The sequence below is a fragment of the Trichechus manatus genome, unplaced genomic scaffold, assembly GCF_000243295.1.
Source record: "Trichechus manatus latirostris isolate Lorelei unplaced genomic scaffold, TriManLat1.0 scaffold00138, whole genome shotgun sequence".
NCBI lineage: Eukaryota > Metazoa > Chordata > Mammalia > Sirenia > Trichechidae > Trichechus > Trichechus manatus.
Genome location: NW_004444074.1, coordinates 1052515 through 1072034, shown reverse-complemented (window position 1 = coordinate 1072034; position 19520 = coordinate 1052515). Strand labels below are relative to the sequence as shown.

The following is a 19520-nucleotide window of genomic DNA, read 5'->3' as shown; positions in this document are numbered from 1 at the left end:
GGTTGTGCCTGGCACCCAGGAAGGGGTTATACAATGAAATAAGGTTCAAAAGCCCAAGTGCCTCTCATATCCCAAACCAAGCACTTCATCTTCCTTTCTCCAACAAACCCCTTCCACTGACAGAACCCCAAACCTCCTGATGATCCAGGACCAGAACCTGGGAGTCCCCTTTTCCTCTGCAGTGTCTCTGGACCCTCTGCCCTGCTCTCCGTTCCCAAGGTCGCTGTCGAAGGGCAGACCCTCTTGCTAGGCAGAGCCTCCAGACTCTGCTTCCAGCCTCCAGACAACCACCTGGCTGGCTCTCCTGAGAGGCAGTTCTGAGCTTTTCTCTTCTCTTCTCAAAAACCTTCAACAGCTCCCCAGTATCTTGGCCTGATGGTCAAGACCCTCCCCTGCCCCCTCCACATGCCTCAGGCTCAGCCAAACCTGTCTGTCTTCAGTGTCCCTAACCCCCCACCCCTGCTCTCCTTCCCACCTCTGTGCCACTGCCCATGTTGTCCCCTCCACTGAAATGGCAAACCTTCAGTGTCACTTCTCCCAGGAGGCCTGCTAAATACCAACTAAGAGTGATTGCTTCCCCTCCTCCCAGGGTACTTTGTGTCTCCTCTATGGCACTTTTTACTTCCTGCTCTGGAAGTTGGCCACCTATGTGCTTTCTTCTTCCCCTGTTTCCTGAAACTGTGGGTTCTTTGAAGTCCCTGTTTAATTCAGCTCTGTATACCTGTGTGCCTCCTTTTAGTAGGTACTTAATAAATGCATGTTGGATGAATGTCATCGAATGTGGCCATTTTCTGGCTCCTTATGGAGAGTGAGGTTCAGGGACAGTGCCAGCCAGCAGCAGAGAGCAGGGATGAGTTCCCCCGGACTCACACTTCCCTGCTCAGCATTGAGTCCTTTCCTCTGGGGCCACTCACCAATGCAGACAGGCTCCTGGGAATCCCACAAGGGCTGGGTGGCATTCAGACAGGTAAGGAGCCTGGCGCCCTTCAGCTGATAGCCACTGGCACAGTGGAAGCGGGCGCTGCCTCCTGGGTGGAGGCTGTTGACAGTTACGTCTCCATAAGCTGGACGTCGGGGAAAGTGGCAGGTGAGAAGATAGGCTGTGGAGAGAGAGAAGGTGTTATGGGAAGGGGGCGCTGAGCCATAGTCAGGGGAAAAAGGGCCAGCCCCAGCCTCCATTGCCAAGAAGTGTCATGTGGGGCCAGAGGAAGCATGAGGAATTGCAGAAAAGACTCCAGTCCCCTCCCCTAAAGGTGCCTGCCCATGATATTTCCGGCAGTCTGGGCTGGTTAGTGGAGCAAGCACAGAGCTGGAAGATAGGAGGCTTGGGTTCTGGTCCAAGCTTTGTGACACTTTGAGCAGGTTACTTAACCTTTTTGTGTCTGTTTCTTCATCTGTGAAATGAGGCTCAGAATGCCAGCCCATCTACAGGGTTATTGTGAGAATAAAATAGGGATTATATTTTATTTAGCTTGGTATCTCTGGAACTCAGCTGATAGTATATCTTCAAGATATGTTTATTGAATGACTTATAAATGGGAAAGCACCTGGAAAAGTGAAAAGCCTATGTAAAGTGTTGATATTTTTCTTACAGAGGATAAATATGCATTGCAGCAGGAAAGATTGAAGGCAGGCAGCAAAAGCTTCTTTTTTATTCATGGAGAAATACTAAAATGTTTGATGGAAACAGCGGTGGATTTTTAAAAACAGAAGGGAGCTAGGGTGGGTGCAGCGCATGCCTTCTTTGAAATTGGGGGAAGAACAAGTTCCCTGGGAAACCTGGTAGCTTTTGGAATTGTCATACTAAGTATGGCCAAGTGGTGGCAGCAGATCCTACCAAACAACCTGGCAAATCCCAACCTGGGACCAAGAGAGTCAGGGCTTGGGTCTGAGAGGTTGGGGAGAAGGCTTGGAGGGAGGCAAGGAGAAAGGCTGAGAGAAGGGTTAGGCTAAAGATCCAGAAAACCACTGGGGGGTGATAGGAGGGATGGGGACTGAGACAAATTACCCTTATTGGTGGTACCAGGTGGATGGGAAGAGAGGTCCCGGCAGGTGCTACCCTAGCCTCTATGTTCTTTTGTGTGGCTAGAAAAAAGGGTCACCTCTGGGCAGACCAGGGTCCAGACACTTGAGTTTTGTGGCTTTCAGTTTTGTGACTTTCACCTCTCCTGGCCTTAGTTACTATGTCTGTGAAATGGGGAAATGATTCCCTGTCTCATAGAGTTCTTCAGTGAGTGACTAATGAAAGGCTAATCCTGATTGGCAGATGGTGCTTAGGAGGTAGGCTCTGGGGTCAGACTGCCTGGGTTTGCTGTGCAACCTTGGGCAAGTTACTTAATGCCTCTGTGCTTTCGTTTCCTTGTTTACCCACTCATTTAATCAGTACTGCATTCAGTGCTGTGGAGGTGAGGTGAAAGGACATATATGGAGTGCCTGACACTGAACAAATACCTAGCACACTAGCCTGCTGTTATTGTATGTAATCTTGATTAATAATAGCACCTCACATCTACATGCACCTTCCGGCTTCTGAAATGCCTTCACTCTCTTCTTATTTGAAGTCTACAATATGTTTGGAAGAAAGGAAGGCAAGGTAGAGGTTTTAACCCAATTTCAGATGAGGAAAGCTAAGGTTCAGAGAGAGATTGAGAAATTTTTCCTCATCACACAGCATGTAAGTGGTAAAGCAGGCACTTGAAGCTCCTGGCTCTAAAGCCCATTTGTTTTCCCTCCCCTACACCTGCTTCTACAGGTGACGGTGGAAACCTGGCCTCAGGAGTCAGAGTAGCCTGAGAGTTAACAGGCACAGGGCTTTGACATAAGAATCACCTATGTGTAACTTCTGGGGAACTTGTTAGAAATGCAAATTCTCAGCAGGAGGTCAAACTGGGACAGATCACCCTGGGTGGTTGTTCAGGACAGCCACTCACAATGGCCTGGGGTGGGATCTGGGCCCAGGATGGGATAAGGAAGAGGATGTGGGACACTGAACTCAGAATGGAAGGGAGTGCGAGGCTACACGGGGCGGGGTAGGGTGGGGGAGTGTGGGGATCTAGGCAAGGACCAGATGTCACACTCACACTTGTACTTACATCTTCCCCTCGAGTTCTCATCACATCTTTGGCAAGGCAGGACACCTATTTCACAGATGAAGAAATTGGGCCAGGATGGGGTGAGAGGCAGGAGGCTAGGGCAGATAAGAAGCCCCCAATCTCCATAGTGGGTGAAGTGCCACTTCCCAGGGTGAGCTTCTTCTTGTTGCCATGACGACTGTTCCCGGGGAGCCTGCACCACTGCAATCTGTCGAGTTATTTTCTCACTGGCGTCTGTTTCTGGGGCCAAGTTCAGTGCCAGGAAGGCTCAGGATGGAGGAGGAGGATGCCTGACAGAGCCCTCTATCTCCCCACCCTGCCTGAGCCTGTGGGAGGGGAGTTGGAACTTAGCCCTGCAGATGAGGCCCTTGTAGGGGCCCATCCTTGTGACCTCCAACAGCAACCAGCCTGGGCACCTCTGGCAGGGGTGTAGATACAAGGCCTCTCCACTCCTCTGACTCCCTCTTTCTCTGCCCACGGAGATGCATGTGGGCACATGCTCCTCCTATTCTCCAGGATCAGGGCTAATTACAGCCTATAATTAGGGGAATTACACTCATTAAGGAAAGAGCTGATCATTGACAAAAACTGGGCCGAGGAGGGAGGGCTTCTGGCAGCTGAGAAGCAGGTAGGACTGGGCCGGCTCTCCCAGGCCCTCCTTGGGGTCAGCTCCCCCTTGCCCACCCGGCCTCCAACTCACTGCCTGTCAGCCACCTTGGTCTGGCCCAACAGAGAGGAGGTCCAGGGTTTTGTGCAAAGGAATTTGCAGCAAGAGAGAAGGTTACCATGGCGTGAAATTATGCCCGCCACTAGGGAGGATTGATGAGCTGTTAGGGAGGCCGGCCAGGACGCCTAGATGCTCACCCTTGCCTCAGCTGGCCCCTGGCTTCTGCCCAGCCCCTGCCCACCACCAGGCTCCCTGCTGCCAGCGTGCCAGGACTGCTACTCCCAGCTTGGGTGGGGAGGTCAGGAGAGGGTGACTGCTCCTTAGGTTGTGGTTCCAAGCATTCAGGATTCCCAGAGGAGTGCCCACCCTCCTTCTAGCTATGGCCCCCCACAGGGCTGCAGAAGTGGTCCATGACAACGCAAGACAATCCTGTAATTGTTCACACCAATTATTTCCCCATTAGCGCCTCCCAAATCTGAGTTGGGTTAACCTGTAGCAGCTGTGCAGAAGGTGCAAAGGCTCAAGATGACTCTGTCTGGGGCGGGGGTGGGGGAGGGGGAGTGCTAAGGGAAGAGCAGCAGAGTCTCCCCCTTCCTTCCTGCACCCCCCCCCAACAGCTGTTTACTAGTTTCCTTGACAGAGCCTGTGCTAAGCACTTGACTCGCACCGTTTTGTTTAATCCTCACCACGACTTTGTGGGGTAGGTGTTGTGGTGTTTACAGCAGAGGAAAAGGAGGATCAGAGAGGTCAGAAACCAGTGGGAAGGATATTCAAACACAGATCTGACCTTCTCCTGAGTCTGTAATTTTCTCAGAACATCATGCTACTGTGTTGCTCCCCTGCTTCCTGAGGTGTTCTAAGCAGAGCTGACAGGTGTGGGCCAAGTCCAGGGTGGATGAGGCAGTTCGGGAAGGCCAAGATGGCAGCTAAGGTCCTCCTAAGGCGTTGTCAAACCCCTTTGACCTTGACCGCCTTGCATTTACAGGGAGGGCTTCTATCGTTATTGCCTGTTTAAGTGTCTACCCACCTCCAGTTGTATGGAGCTTCCCTGGGCACCTTGTTGTATGTTACTAGCCCCTCTATGTTTTTCCCCAGGGTGTAATAGGATCAGAGACCTCCAGGAGGGCAACCAGGCTAGGCTAGCTCCTGCCTTGGCTGCCCAGACCTACCTTGGTAGTGGAAATGAAAGGTGCCAGGCCCGGCAGGTGGTGGGAGGCTCTGGAACCTCAGGGCCACTTGATGTGTGGGGCTGCGGATGACTTGGCCCCGCAGCAGGAAAGACTCGTTGGCCAGGGGCAGCGGGTCTGGCCCCCCTAGGCCCTCCACAGTCACGGTCTCCCCCTCTAGGAGGCTGATGTTCTGGACCTGCCGGTGGAGTAGAGAGAGCAAAGCAGAGCAGTCAGGCTTCTTCCTGCCACCTGAGCCTTGCTGCCCTCAGGCTCCTTCAACCCCTGGGCATGGCCAACCCTGCTGCTTCCCCATCCCTTGGTCGCCAGAGCCCCCAGGTCCTGAGTTAGGCACTGCTGTACAGGAGGGGCTCAGCTTACCTTCCCACAACTCCGTGAGATGGGATCTGAGGCTCAGAGACACTATGTAAATTACTCAAGGTCACACAGATTGTTAGCAGAACTGGGATTTGTAAGCAGGTCTGTCTCCAAAGCCTTTTCTACTACCCCAGCTGCTTCCTGTCCCTTCCCCTCCCTGGCTCAGTTTTCTTATCTGTGAAGTGGGGATGGGGTAGGCGTATTGAACTAGATGGTGTCTGAGGGTCTAGCCAGCAATGTGAGGTCTTAAGCATTGGACTTAGGTGCCCAGCTGCCCTTGGACATCCCCTGCTGGATGCCTCACCCAGTTTGAAGGGACATCAAACATCCATCCTGCTTCATACTGACTGAACCACCTTCTCCAATCAGTAGCTCCCCTTGGCGCTCCATCTAAGGGAATAACTTCACCATCCACCAAGTGCTCACGTCAGAAACTGGCATCTTGCCTCCTCCCTCACACGCCATATCCAATCAGTCATTCAGTCCTGTCAGTTGGACCTCAGATCACCCCCACTATCACTTCCCCAGGTCCCCAATAGTGTTGCTCACCTAGATCACCTCAGCACCCTCCTGACAGCCTCCCTATCTGTAGGGCTCCTCCGCCAACATCAATATCCCGTGAGCTGCAGTCCCAAACCTGTTGCTGATCATGTTACTTCCTCTTTTAAATCCTCCAGTGGCTCCCCATTTAGCCCATGGAACCTATTGGATCTAGTCCAAACTCCTTCCTGGGCCCCGAAGGCCCTGCCCAACCTGGCCCCTGCCAACTGCTAAGCCTTATGCCACGCCCCTCCACATGCCAGCCACACTGCTGTTCTCTCTCTTCTATGGACCTCTTTCTCAGTGCCCCTCCCTCTGGCTGTCACAGATCTGCTACCACCCAAGTCCTCAGGCCCTCAACCCCTGGAGCATCCTTCTGGTCTCTATGTCTCCATTCAGTCAAACGAATCAAAGGATTGGACAGCAACAGACTGCCTGGATGGGAAGTGGCAGTGTAGCCTGGTGGAAGGAGCACTGGATTGGAGCCCAGAGATCTAGAACCTCATCCTAACCATGTGATCTTGGACAAGTATACTAACTATCTGAGCCTCCATTTCCTCATCTTATAAAATGGCCTAGGATATGTCCTTGCTACTTAAAATGTGGCTCCTGGGCCAGCAACATCAGCATCACCTGGGAGCTTATTAGAAATGCAGAATCTCATTCCCCACCTCACATGTACTGAACTGTAATCTGAATTTAAACAAGATCCTTGACCAATTCAGCAACACTGATCCTACATGGTCTCCAAGGTCCCTACAAGACAGGACCTTCATGGGTTAACTACTGGGGTTGGTTAAGTGGCATCCAGTGAGTCACCAAATGCTTCCTAATCTTACCTTTCAAATGTCTTTCCAATAGGCTCCCCCCTTCATCCCTTTGTCTTTGTCTTGGCTCTGATGGCCCCCTACCCATTGTGTCTCACATGGAGAGTAGCTTCCTCTAACCATCCCTGTCTCACTCCTCCCATCCCCGACTCATCTCCCAGGCCCTAGCTGTCTCAGGTCAGATCATGTCTCTCTCCCACCAAAACCTGCTGGTGACTTCAGACTTCCTAGAGGACAAGGTCCAAACCTCCCAGTTGGCCCCACTGGCTTTGCCAGCCTCATTTACCTGTACTGCGGCCAAAGGCCACCTCCCACTCCCACCCCTCTGGGACCTCTGGGCATTTGCATAGGTGAGACCCTGCACAAGGAATGCCTTCCTCTCTCCCTCTCCCGGGGAAGCTGGTCATCCCTTTGGATCTCAGGGCCACCATCCTCTGCCTCCCAGGTCAGTCCAGGCAGTCCCTCTGCTTCAGGCTCTCCCCACCTGTCTTCCACCCATTTCTCTATGAAAGCCCGGGGTGGCATTCTGGGTCATGATGCCCTCTTCCCTGGCCAGTCTCAATAAAGATGTGTGGAGAGAGTGAATGAATGGGCCACTCATTCCTCAGCGGTGTCCTGTGAGCTGAGAAGCACTGAGGATGCTGAGCCTCAGGTCCTGGGAAACAGCCTTCTGCCAGGCTCCAGGCCCCAGGTCCCCAGACTGGGGTGCTGAGAGCGGCTATGCTATGGGGACTTCAGTGGGGGCAGCTGGGCAGGGAGAGGTCCCCACTCCTGCCTGGGAGGAAGGACCTAGTAGGTTTTCAGGGGGTGAAGAGAAGGCTTAAGGCTGGGTGCTGGGGGCAGAAGTGCCTCCTCTTCATGAGGAGCCCCCGCCTGGGCACGTTTGGGTGGAGGCTGCCTGACCATCTGCCGGGAACATTCCTCAGGGAGTTCCTGCTGCAGGCGGAGGCTGGATGAGGTTTTTTCAAACTTGGAGATTCTGTGATTCCAGAGTTGGGAAAACAAGACTCATACACGTGGAATCTGTAATTATCGAGAGATGCCAGGCAGCATCTAATTCGGCCTTAAGTGGCACTGAATGTGTGTGGCAAGAATCCTCAAAGGGGGAGCTGGAGGGACTGGAGGCTCAGCGAAAGCTCATGGAGCAGGTGGGGCCTGACAGCACTTTGAAGGGGGGGCTGTGACAAGTGGGGAGGGAGGACATTCGCTGCAGGGAAATTAAGAAGGCAAAGTCAGAGAAGTAGAAATTCACTTAGTATGTATTTTCTTCCTAGCTCTCCATATATACCCTCTTGACCTCTAGCTTCCAACTCTGACCCTTTTGCTTTGTGGGGTCAGAGGGCAGCAGCAATAACAATTGCCGCTCACAGAGCACCTGCAATGTGTCAAGCCTTGTACTAGGTGTTTTATGCCAGTTGTTTCACCCTTACCCCAATTCTATAAAGAGCCCTGGTGGCACAACGGTTAAGCGCTCAGCTGCTATCTGAAGGATTGGCAGTTTGAACCCATCTGGTGGCTCCGTGGGAGAAAATACCTGGCAATCTGCTCCCATAAAGAATACAACCTAGAAAACCCTATGGGGCAGTTCTATTCTGTCACATGGGGTTGCTATGAGTCGAAACTGACTCTACAGGCACCAAACAGCAACCACCGCACAATTCTATAAGGTAGGTGGTAAAATCCCCATAAATAAACAGAGGCTCAGAGAGGCTAAGGAACTTGCCAAAGGCCACACTGGTGTTAAGTAGCAGAGTCTTGCCTTATAGGAGGCAAAGACAACTCCCTCCTCCTCCCAACTTCACGGGGTGTCACCTGCAGAAGCAGATTTCTAGACGTCTTTATCCCCAGGCCCCCAGGTTTAGCAAGGAGGTAGATCTTAGCCAAGCCTAGCTTTTTCCAAGAAGTTGAGATTTGTGTTCTCACCAGCTATCCTTCCCCCAGAAGCCTGGAAAACTGGGGAAACTGGGAGCTGAGGCTTCTGGCAGCCTCTGGTCTGGGGAAGGCATGGCCCCCTCAAGTCTGGTGGGGAAGGTTGGGATGAAAGTGTGGGATGGAGTGGGCTATTTGCTTGGGGCTCCCACCTAGAAGGCACCTGTTCTCAGCCAGAGGCTGTCTGGGCAGCTCTGGTCCCTTGGGTTTCAAGCACCCACTTGTGGGCTTGCCACGGTGGCTGGAATGTAATTTGTCACTTGTTTGAGGGTCAGACCTGACAGGCCAGATAGGGCCGGGTGTTGGACAAGGGGGGTGATGAAGTCTTGATGCAATTTGCAGGCGTGTGATGATCTTGGGAGACAGATTGAAATGTCAGCTCTGCTCATGAAGGCCATCTTCCCACAACCCTTGCCAATGACAAGAGGGGCCTGGGGGAGGGGAGCGGGCAGGGGGAAAACAGAAGTAGAGGGAGCTGAGGACAAATCCCACAGGGCTCTGGGCTGTCTAACACTGCAGCCAACCATGAGGTCACTTCAAAGAAGGAAATAGAGCCAGCTAGAGGGTGGCTCCCTCATGGGTGGGAGGTGGGGAGGATTCAGGTTGCCCTCTCCCAACCCCTAGATATCAGCTTTGACTGACCTGTCCATCCCCATGGAAACTGCTAGTCAGGTCCGCAGCTACATACCCTAATGGTGTGACCCATACGTGGGAAGGTGCCACAATTTTTTGTATACATTTGCTCAAGTACAACCCTGTGAATGATCTCAAGGATGACTATGGTGTGAGACCCCCCTCCCAGTCTCTGAACCCCACCCCTCAGAAATACTGGCCACAGCCCCTCCTCCACGCTAGACTTTCTTGGTCACCCCCCACCCGCCCCACCTGTGTGGGCTCTGACACAGGCCCACCTGCATGCACACAGCCCCTCACACCAATAGAATAATCACAATTTTCTCTACAAGGCCCTTATAGTTTTCAAAGCTCTTTCACACCCACTATCCTCTCAGGTCTCACAAAACCCCAATAAGGAGGTAGGACAGCTGTGTCTAGCTCCACTTTATAGATGAGGGAAACCTGTAGTCAGAGAAGTTGAGAGATCCCCCTTGGGTCACACACTAAGTCCAACTCCTGATTCCTGGTCCAGTGCCCTGTCTTCATGCACAGTGCCCCGGCCCCTCCCCAGGACTAGGAGGACTCCAGATGGTTGTCCTATGGGCCTGGGTCAGGCAGGGCAAGGCTGACGAAGGGGAGGTGGGGTGGAGTCCAGACAGGGACCTGTCCCTGCCCAGCACTCCCTCTCTGGACTTGACCCATGCCCCATCCATGCCAACCTCATGGGCTAGGGGAGGAACAGGGGCTCTTCAGTTCTGGGATCAAGTCCCAGCTCCATCACTGACTAACTGAGGTTGCTTAGGCAAGTCACATGACCATTCTGAGCCCAGTTTTGTCTGTTAAATGGGGAATTCATGCCTACCTCACAGGGCTGTAAGGGCTAAGTTAGATCCTGTCTGTAAGCGGCTCAGCACAGGTACCCAGAAGGTACCTTTCTTGGGGAGACATGGGCCCCACCCTGATCAGCTGTTGGCATTTGCCCTGGTGGCAGCTGGCTGTGGGCTCATCTCACCCTCAGGTCTGCCAGGCCTGTCTGGGAGGCACTGAAACCAGGAACCACCCTCCTCCTGGCCCAGGTTCAGCAGCTGCCAGGAAGCAAGAAGCAGGGCCAAGGGCTTGAGCACTGCTGCTCCATCTGGCCCATGAAGGAGCTTCTTGGACCCAGAAAAGGAGCTGCGCACACAGGGACTGGCTAGGACAGGCCTTCTGCATCATCTGGTTCAATCTCTTCCTTTTACAAAGAGGGAAACTGAGGCCCAGAGAAGGCAGGGCTCAGCCTAGTCCTCCAGAAGTGGACAGCAGAGTGAGAACTGGCACCTCTGTCCTACATGGGAGTCTCTGTGCCCTTGTGTGAGGCAGGGTCTGTTTTAGGGATGGGGTAGAGTGAGAGGCCTAAATCCATGGGGCCAGACCTACCTTCCACCCCAGTGGTCCCCTTAGATGGCTCTTCTGGGAACCATCAAAGAGGCTTAGGCTGGGGACACAGCCTCCTCTGGGGAGGTTGCCCAAAAATCCCACCCCATCAACTCCCTACCCCACTCCTGGTGCCCACCTTGGGCCTGGTCCTGACCTGACTGAAAGGGGCAGAGTTCTGGCTACCAAGCCAGCAGCCAACTGGCATGGGAAAACCATGTGCCAAAGGGGCCTTCTGGGGCACTTTGGCAGGGATTGTGGGCAGCTGTGCCCAGGCTCCAGATGGTACGGAGAGCAGCCAAACCAAGGTGGGGGCTGGCAGTGGGAGTGCTCTTGGCATGCCAGGCACAGCAAGAGGCAGTCACCAGGCCCAGAAAGGCCTGGAGCTCTCAGGGGGATACTGGCTGCTGAGGAAGGGGTGGAATCCATATGGGCCATGGGCTCCTGCCAGCCATCCTCAAGGGGAGACTCTGGACCTCTCAGAACAGAGCCTAGGCCAGTGCCCGACCCTGGCTGCAGCAGGCGAGGCTCCTCTGATCTTGGAGGGCCTGCGGTGGCCTCCTGCCTGTGGGCTGATCAGAGGTCACAAGCAGCTGCAGAGACAAAAAGGGAGGTGGGAGGTGGAGGATGAAGTAGGCTATGAGGGGCTGTGCTCCAAGCCATGGAGAGTTAGGCTTTGAGGGATTCTGGCACCTCTGAGGCTGCAAACAGGAAACTGAGAGTGTCTTGCCCAGCCTGGAGTCTCTGGATTTTGCAAACAGTTAACACACGCAGCTGCTAACTGAAAGGTTGGAGGTTTGAGTCTACCCAGAGGTAACTCAGAAAAAAATGCCTGGTGATATACTTCTGAAAAACCAGCCTTTGAAAACCTATGGGGCACAATTCTACTCTGACACACATGGGGTCACCATGAATAGGAATCACCTCAAAGGCAATGGCAACAACTGCCCAGCCCCAGACTCCAGCAAGGGCTGCAGTCACATGGCAGGAGCTACCACGGCATCAAGCTGACCTACTCAGCGTTGTGATTTGCAGTCCTTAAGATGCTCCTTTCCTCCCATGGTTCTTCCCATCCCCCTTACCTGTACTCCATCCCCTCCCCACTCCCACCTACTCTGAGCTGTCTCTGTGACTTCATGGAGGGGTGAGTGGGAGCTTTTCTAGGATATGGAGACACCATAGGCGGTCCCCTCTCCCCAAGCCTGGAAGACAACAGGCGGATTTCTAGGCCCTCCAGCCCCTCACCTGTCGTCCCTGCCCAATGCCCAGTGTGGCCTGGCTCAACTGCCAGCCTTGGGCAGGAGGGCACTGCTCTCGGGCCTGGCCTCTGGTAGGAGTCCTTAAGCCCACCCCTGCTCCTACGCAATAAAGTCACGTTTACAAAACAGCCATGGCAGCCTTCAAGGGCCGGGCCTGCCAACCTGCTGCTTCTCAGCCCAGGTTTGGCTGCAGGCTTCTCATCCTCAAGTGTCAGATCAGGGATCCTCACTGCCAGGAAGCCTTCCGTGACTTCTAGGCTGGTGAGGCGTGCCTGCCCCTGAATCTCCACAGCCCCACAGCTTCCCACGCTGTCCCCAACAGCACTGAGCATTCTATGGTCATTGTTTATGATTTCTGTCTCCCCGATAACTGTGAAGGTCTGTGTCCCCAGCGCCCAGCACAGGGCCAGGCACACAGCAAATGCTGAATTCATGTTGGTGGAACAAATTTGTTTCTCAAAAAACCCGAGTGAATGATTAACTGAGTGACCTTGGGCGATTCCTTTTCCTTGCCTAGGCCCTGGTGTTTCAACTATTCAGTGGGTATAGATCTGCAGTGTCAGTACTTCTTCAGGTCCCAGTGGCCTGTGTGAGTGGCCAGGAGGCCTGGGAGGGAGTAGGGGTTGCCAGAATCAGCCCTGGAAGCAGAAAAGCCTAAGTCCTGCTTCAGCCCTGATTCTGTCTCCTTATCCCCACTGCTGGTGCTGACCCAGCGCTGGCCACCCTGGCCCCTGCCCCCACATGGCCTCTAACACTATGTCAGGCTATCAGGGCCAACAGGGCCCTTGGGGATCCAGGATACCGAGATCGAGGGTGGGGCCAGCCTCTGCCTGCCACAATTCCTGACAACAATCCCGGGCTGTGGCAGGTCTTTGTCTCAAGGTTGCCTGGTAACGGCTTTTGCATTCTGATGAAAAACTGTGGCAGCACCAGACAACAGACACAGGGCTTGTATGAGGGGATGGGCATGCAGGGTGGGGCCTGGGTCAGGTCAGGACAGGGCAGGCTGAGCCAGCATCTTGCTCCACTGTGGCAGGTACTAGGCCTGTCCCCAGCCTGGCCCAGTGGGCTTGAGTGGAAGTGGGAGGCTTGAGGGGCAGGCAGCCCAGACCTGCAGGGGGGCACTCAGCCTGGCATCTGCCCTTCCCACCCCATTCCCCACACCTGCAGCTGACTGTCTTCCACCCGGTGAGCCACAGCCGGTGTCACCTCTCATTAGGTGATGATTTTACATTAATTACCTTAATTAAGCGGCGCTGAGTGCTAATGGCTTGGGGGTGGTGGTGGTGGCTGTTTCTAATTACCTTCCCAGTTAGTCCAGAGTTAGGGGCACAGGGCTTGGCAGAGCAGGAGCAAACAATTGCAGAAAGAAGGGGAAGGGCCCGCCAGGGGGTGGGAGAGGGCCTGAAGTAGGCCCCCCTTAAGATGGTCCCCCCTCCCACACAGGGCCTGGCTCAGAGAACTCTCCATCTGCCAGGCCTGATGGTTTCAGAGGGGAGGCCTGGAGGCACTGCCCCACGTCAGGGATGGATAGCTTCAGGGCAAAATCCAGGGGCTGGGGGAGTTGGGATGGGTGAGATGCATACTGGGAGGTGGGGACCCGGCAGTGCCGCCCTGCTCCCTCGACTCCTCCTGTCCCCTCCTTGTGGCTCCTCAGTAGCCTGCCTGATTCCCTCGCCTGGTCTGAAGGCCTCTCTCCTCCCCACCCCTGTTCAGTCTCCAAGATCCAGGTCAGATGTCACCTCATTCATTCATTCATTCCTTCGTCCATTCATTCGATCAGCACGGGAGTACCCATCTGGGCCCTGTACTCCAAGGTACTCTCAAGGAACTCACAGTCTAGCTGGGGAAGTAGAAAGCTAGGAACAGACTGATAAAAGGCAGTGTGATAAGAGCTAGGATGGTCATGGTCCAGGTTTGGGGATCAGGAGAGAGTTCCAGAAAATATGATGCCAGGGTTGAATCCTAAGGAAGGGGATGGTGGAATGACTGTTCCAGGCAGGGGAAAAAGCATGTGCAGTTGGGGCTCACGGTCAAAGAAGGCTTGGCTGTTCAGTGCAGAGGCAGAGTAGGGAACAAGGGAGGAAGTGGCTGGAGGTGAGCCAGGTAGTGTGGCTGGAGGTGAGCCAGGTAGTGTGGGTGGGGTCCACAGGGAGCAGCCTTGATTCAGGGGCCTTGGGGAGGCTTAGGGGGCAGGATCAATTTCCCTTGAGAAAAATTACTCCATTGTGACCCTGCTCCAGGTTTCTGGTTGGTTGGTGTCAGTCTCTGAGGATGGGGTGGTGAGCAGGTTTGGGAAGATGAGGAGGAAGACTTGGGTTTGGGGTATGTTGAGATTGAGGAGCTTGTGGGACATCATGAGTTCCTGCAGGCTCAGGCCTTGGGATTGAGAACGAGTCAGAGCTAGATTTAGGGGTGTGAGGGTCACCAGCAGAGAGATGCCACCATGGGAGGAATGAGATTGCCCAGGGAGCCTGGGGCTTGGGGCAGGAGGCCAGGGCCACTTGTTTCATAGTCACTGCTGCCTGTAGGTCTGACTCCCCCACCAGACTGTCCCCTCTCTGGTGGGGTAGCTGTGTCTATCGACGCCACTGCCGCATCCTGGGAGCCAACACAGGGCCTAGCCCAGAGGAGCTGCTCAGGGAGTATTTGCTGAATGAATGAATGAGCGAATGGCTCTGCGGCCCTCAAGCCCAACCAGGCAGCCCTGCATTCTCTCCACTCAACCACAGAGATTCAGACAAGAGTCTACATTCATCCAAGGCTAGAGCCCCCTCCTCTCCCTTTCCTGAAGCCCCAGTCAGATCCCTGGGGGAAGGGGCGGGTATACCCTGCCCCTTCCACAGCCCCTCCCAGCCTAGGACATTGCTGAGGCGAAGCAGTAGCCCTGTCCACACCCTGGTGGATGGGACAGAATCTGACCTTACTTCAGGCTTATCTCCCAACCCTGGCCCTAGGCCCCCTTCCAACTGATGTTTGTGAACATTTTCCCCTTCCCCCACAGCCAGCACCTTGCTGGGAAAAGAGCTTTGCCCCTCCCAGCTTTGCCCCTCCCAGATCCAGGCCACTTACCTTGATTTCTACGCCATAGCCAGGATAGACTGAGATGTAGTAGAAACAGTCCAGGCTGACATCAGCGGATGAATTGGAAGCTGTGGGGGAGTCCAGGGAGCCCTCTGGGCCTGAGAAATTCTGGCTACAATGGCCTGGGAGGCAGGAGGAGACACAAGGGTAAGCTCAGCTCTAGTAAAGTGGGTTCAGGTAAGGCTGGACTCTGTGTGTGTGTGTGTGTGTGTGTGTGTGTGTGTATGAAGCCCATCTGTTATGATACCTATTCTCCTGTTGTAAGAAGGGACCACCTTTTATTGAACATCTACTATGTGCAAACTTATCTCAATTCTCACAATAGTTCAATGAGCTAGGTAGGTCTTATCACCATTTTATAGATGAGGTTCAGAGAAGTTAAAGAAAATTCCTTGGATCTTGCTGTAGTTGGAAGAATCAGGATTTGAACCTGGTCTATCTGGCTCTAATCCATTGCCTCCTGCAGGCTGGCCCTTGGTGCCAAATGGCAGGGCAAGCTGCATAGTGTCAGAGACAGAGGAACTTAGGAGTCCCATAGCTCCCCACCTCCATGCCCATTTTGTGATCTGCAAGCCAGCAGGCAGCTGACCTGGTGGCTGGACTGTGGTGATAGTGGTGGTGATGATGGTGGTAGTGGTGGTGGTCTCCTCATCGTCCCCTGAAGCTGTAGAGGTCACAGTGGTCCCCTCGAGCCTGAGCCCTGTGGTCTGGGACATGACCTCTGGAGCCCATGGCCTGCCCATGTCACCTGGACCTTCTTGGGTTGGAGTCCATGCCTTGCCAGGGGGCATACTACCGGGCCTCTCCCCTGGGCCTGGGGTGGGCACTGCCATGCTGGGCCCTGGAGGTAGAGGAGCTGTGATGAGAAGTGCAGGGGACCCTGACTCCAGGCTCCAGGGGCCCTCCCTGGACTGGGGCTGAGTGGGTGCTGCGGCTGTGGCCGGAGTAGGGCTGGTGAAAATGGGGCGGCTGTCCTGGTTGACCAGGCGAGGGAGGGGACTCGGGGTGATGGGTGTAGGTGGGTCAGGTTGGAAGGGCAGTGCTGGCTTCAGCGCCTCTTCTTCCCTCTCCAGCCCCTCTTGGAGGAATTCCTCTAGCAGCGGGTGGTGGTTGAGCAGCTTCAGGGTAGGGGCTGTTGTGACGAAGTGGATGCCTCCGTCTGGCTGCTCAGGTGTGGGGACTGCTGTCAGCTCCCCATCTGTCTCCTCGATGCCTGGGGCCTGCCCTTCGCCCATGGTTGGGGCCTTTGAGGAGAGTCCTGAAATAATAACGAATGATCACAGGGTTTCCCCCTGCCCCACATGGAGCAGCAACATACCCAGCCCAGGCAGTGGGACATCCATCTCTCTTTTGACAGAGAACCTTGGGGAGTGTGTTCACTGTTGAGAATCATGGAGCTATAGAATCTTAAACTGGAAGTGAGATGATATCGCATACTTCAAGGATGGCACACAAGCTATCCTTCCCCCTCCAGCACCAGAGGCAGACGTTGCTAATCCATCATTGCACTATTTCCTCCTATCCTGATTCGGATTTCAGAATCCTTCCCAACACAGGCAGCCATGCCTGAAACCTCAGACTGACATGACAAATATTTGCCATCATTAATGTAGCTTAAGGGCCTATCTTACTGATGAGGAAACAGGCCAGAGAAAGGAAGTGATTTGCTCAAAGTCACACGGCCAGTCAGTTGAGGAACTGAGATGAGAACCTTAGCAAGAGTGCTGCCCCCACTACAGTGCCTCTTATGCTTGAGATTATAGGACATTCAAGTTCATTTTCTGTTCTCAGTGAATCTGTTGGTCATTAGCCTCAGTAAAATGCTTCATATAGTTGAAGTTTCAATTTAGATTCCCTCATGGGTGCATGACTTCTTTGTTAGGGTCCCATTATGTCCCATTTCTCTCATGTCTCCTAAGATAATAATTTATTCAGTCCCTCTCCCTTTTTTATGGTTTTTCTAGAGCAGCACTGTGAGTAGAGTGGGAAGAGCCAAGCTCTGGAGTCAGGCAGATGTGGCTTTAAAGCCCAGGTCCATCACTTTGGAACTGTGCAACCTCAGGTAAATAAACTAAACTCTCTGAACCTCAGCTTTCTCATCTGTAAAATGGGTGTTTTTTAGGCTTAACTGAGATAATATTCGTTCCCTTCCCCATTTGCTGTGTCTCCCTGAATTCCCTTTATCTTTTGGACACTAGCCGGGGTCCATCTAAGGCAGTGTCTAAAGCAAGGATAACAGATAGACATAAGGCATGCTATAACCCCCTCTATCTGTGGCAGACATTGCTAATCAATTTTGGTTCTTTCTTGCTGAAGCCACACGGGATTTCAGAATCCTTCTCAACACAGCTATCCGGGCAGCTACTACCAATAGATAGGCTATAAAAGATGAAACTTGTTTGCTATCTCTGGTCTGAGGTACAGATTGCTCTGCTATTGATTATGTTGACTTATTCAACTATGTAGCTCGAGAGATGATGCATATTCTACCTGTGGCCCACTGGGTTCCCCAGATCCTTAACTGCCAGGAAAAGATCAGTGGATGTGGACTCCAGACTCAGCTCACACAGAATATTGCCACATTTGAGAAAGACTGGAGGATATTCCTGATCCTTACAGCCCTCAAAATGGCTGCAAGAGGACTTGAATGGAATCACAGCCTGGGGGAGACTAACAGAGTTTGCAAGGAGAAGGTCAGTTCCTCTGCAAGTCTGGTGGTGGGGCTGTCATTCCATGGGCTCACACCCACCCCATGGATTGGCAGGCGTGAGGAAGGAGCAGATGGCCTACATTCTGTTCAGGAGACCGTGGCAGCTCTGATGTGTCAGACAAATGGAAGGAGGGAGGAAATTAAGGTGGGAGGTGAAGGTTGGAGGGTTCTCCATTCCTCTGGGTCAGAATGGCCTGAGAGCCCCAAAGCCCTGAGAAGCTAGAACCCCTGTCTCTTGAGATGCCCGCTGAAGCAGCCCATCTGTGCCCTGGCATTCGACACTGGGCACTGGCAACACAGCATCCAGTTAGATGCCTGGCCAGGCTCATACCCCCCCCGCCCCCCCGCCCAGAGCAGATGGTCCACCAGTGCCCTGTGTCTTCCATTTGAGTCAGAGATAGAGGATCCAGGCAGTGCCTGTGACATGCCAGGACAGGGCTCTTCTCTTTGCCCACCACCTAGATGTCACAGGTCTTTGCCAGCTAAACAGAGACTCATCTTAATGTGGCCCAAGGAGGAGGAACCTTTCTTACCACATACACTGGAACCCCCTGGAGCTGTGCATTGCTCCTGTGTCCCCTTTCAGGATTGCCCATGGCTCCCAGGGCAGGCACCTGTAGGACTTCACCTGGAGAGCGTACAGAGGTCCTCTGTCTTGGGAAATGACCACAGCGGGCACAGCCCCTCCCTTGACTGCCAGGTGGGTGCTGGGCAATTGAGCGAAGCTAATGGGCACCTCCTGTCACTGTCGATTGCACTGATTTTGTTATCTGAGGGGTCTGAGCACTTGGTTAAATGGGATTAAGAAAGCATATCAAACGAGCAAATTGATTCCACAATCAGCTGCCACTTGGTCCCAGCGGGTGCCACCCACTGTCAGAGAGGGTAAAATAATCTCTGGGAGACAAGCCATTTCTGAGCAGAGGGCATCTCCAGACACCCTGGTGGAGGTGCCTGGGGTTGTGGCCAGGAGCTCACATGCTTCTCTCTACCTGGGGTGATTGAATTCAGGAGACAGGGGCTGGACAAGGGTGGGCTACGTGCCACCGTACCCCCTTGGGTCCTCCTGTCCCCACCTGTCTTCCCCACAACCTCAAGCTGAGAGTGTGATGCAGGAGACAGTGGAAGGTGGTGTTGGGAGCCCAGATGCCCAGTCTCATCAGGCACCTACTGTGTGCCAGACATTGAGTCCAGCCTTTCATGTATCTTGTAGTATTTAATCCACACTGCAACTCTGTGAGATGGAAACTTTATTCCCACTTTACAGACAAAGAAACAAGCCCTGAAGCCGAGAGGGGTGCGGTGAGGTGATTTGCCCAAGGTCCCACTGTGGGGAGCTGAGATTTGAACCTACACATCTGTCTGGCTGCAAAGCTCTAAGTCTCTTTCCCCAGCACCAGGCTGCCTCTTGGGTGGAAGAGAATAGAGCTACCCAGCAGAGATCACTGTGGGCAGTCAAGGAAACTAAGGCCCAGGATAAGGAGTCGACTTGTCCAAGGTCTAATGTAGATTAGAGGTGGAGCTGGGCCCATAGCCCAGGGGCTGGGCTACCAGGCTCTGGCCTCTGGGAACTGGGTTAAGCCTGAGCCTAGCTGCGCCCCCTGGAAGCCTCTGGCTGGGACCCAGGGGGTGCCCACCCCGTGCCTGAGGCACATCTGAGTCTGGGACTCAAACCAGAGACCCAGCTCCACAGCCCCACAGGATTAGGGCATAGATCATATGGGCCTGAGTTCAAGTGTGACCTCTGCCACTGCAAAGTCATGTGAGCCTGACCAAGTTCCTTCTCAGAGCCCTTGCCTCCTCAGCTGTAAAGTGGGCACTGTGGGGGGGTTTTGTGAGG

The 19520-nt window shown here is 53.8% G+C and overlaps 1 protein-coding gene across 1 annotated transcript in view; it reads right to left on the bottom strand.

Moving 5' to 3' along the window:
- SEZ6 (seizure related 6 homolog) overlaps positions 1-19520 on the bottom strand; it is a 46360-nt gene that overhangs the window by 7969 nt on the left and 18871 nt on the right. Inside the window, exons 2-5 of the mRNA XM_004385354.1 lie at positions 15560-16228; positions 14959-15092; positions 4929-5124; positions 915-1100 (exon numbers count right to left, since the gene is read on the bottom strand). Of these exons, the coding sequence (XP_004385411.1) occupies positions 915-1100; positions 4929-5124; positions 14959-15092; positions 15560-16228 (1185 nt within the window). The remainder of the gene's footprint in view (positions 1-914; positions 1101-4928; positions 5125-14958; positions 15093-15559; positions 16229-19520) is intronic.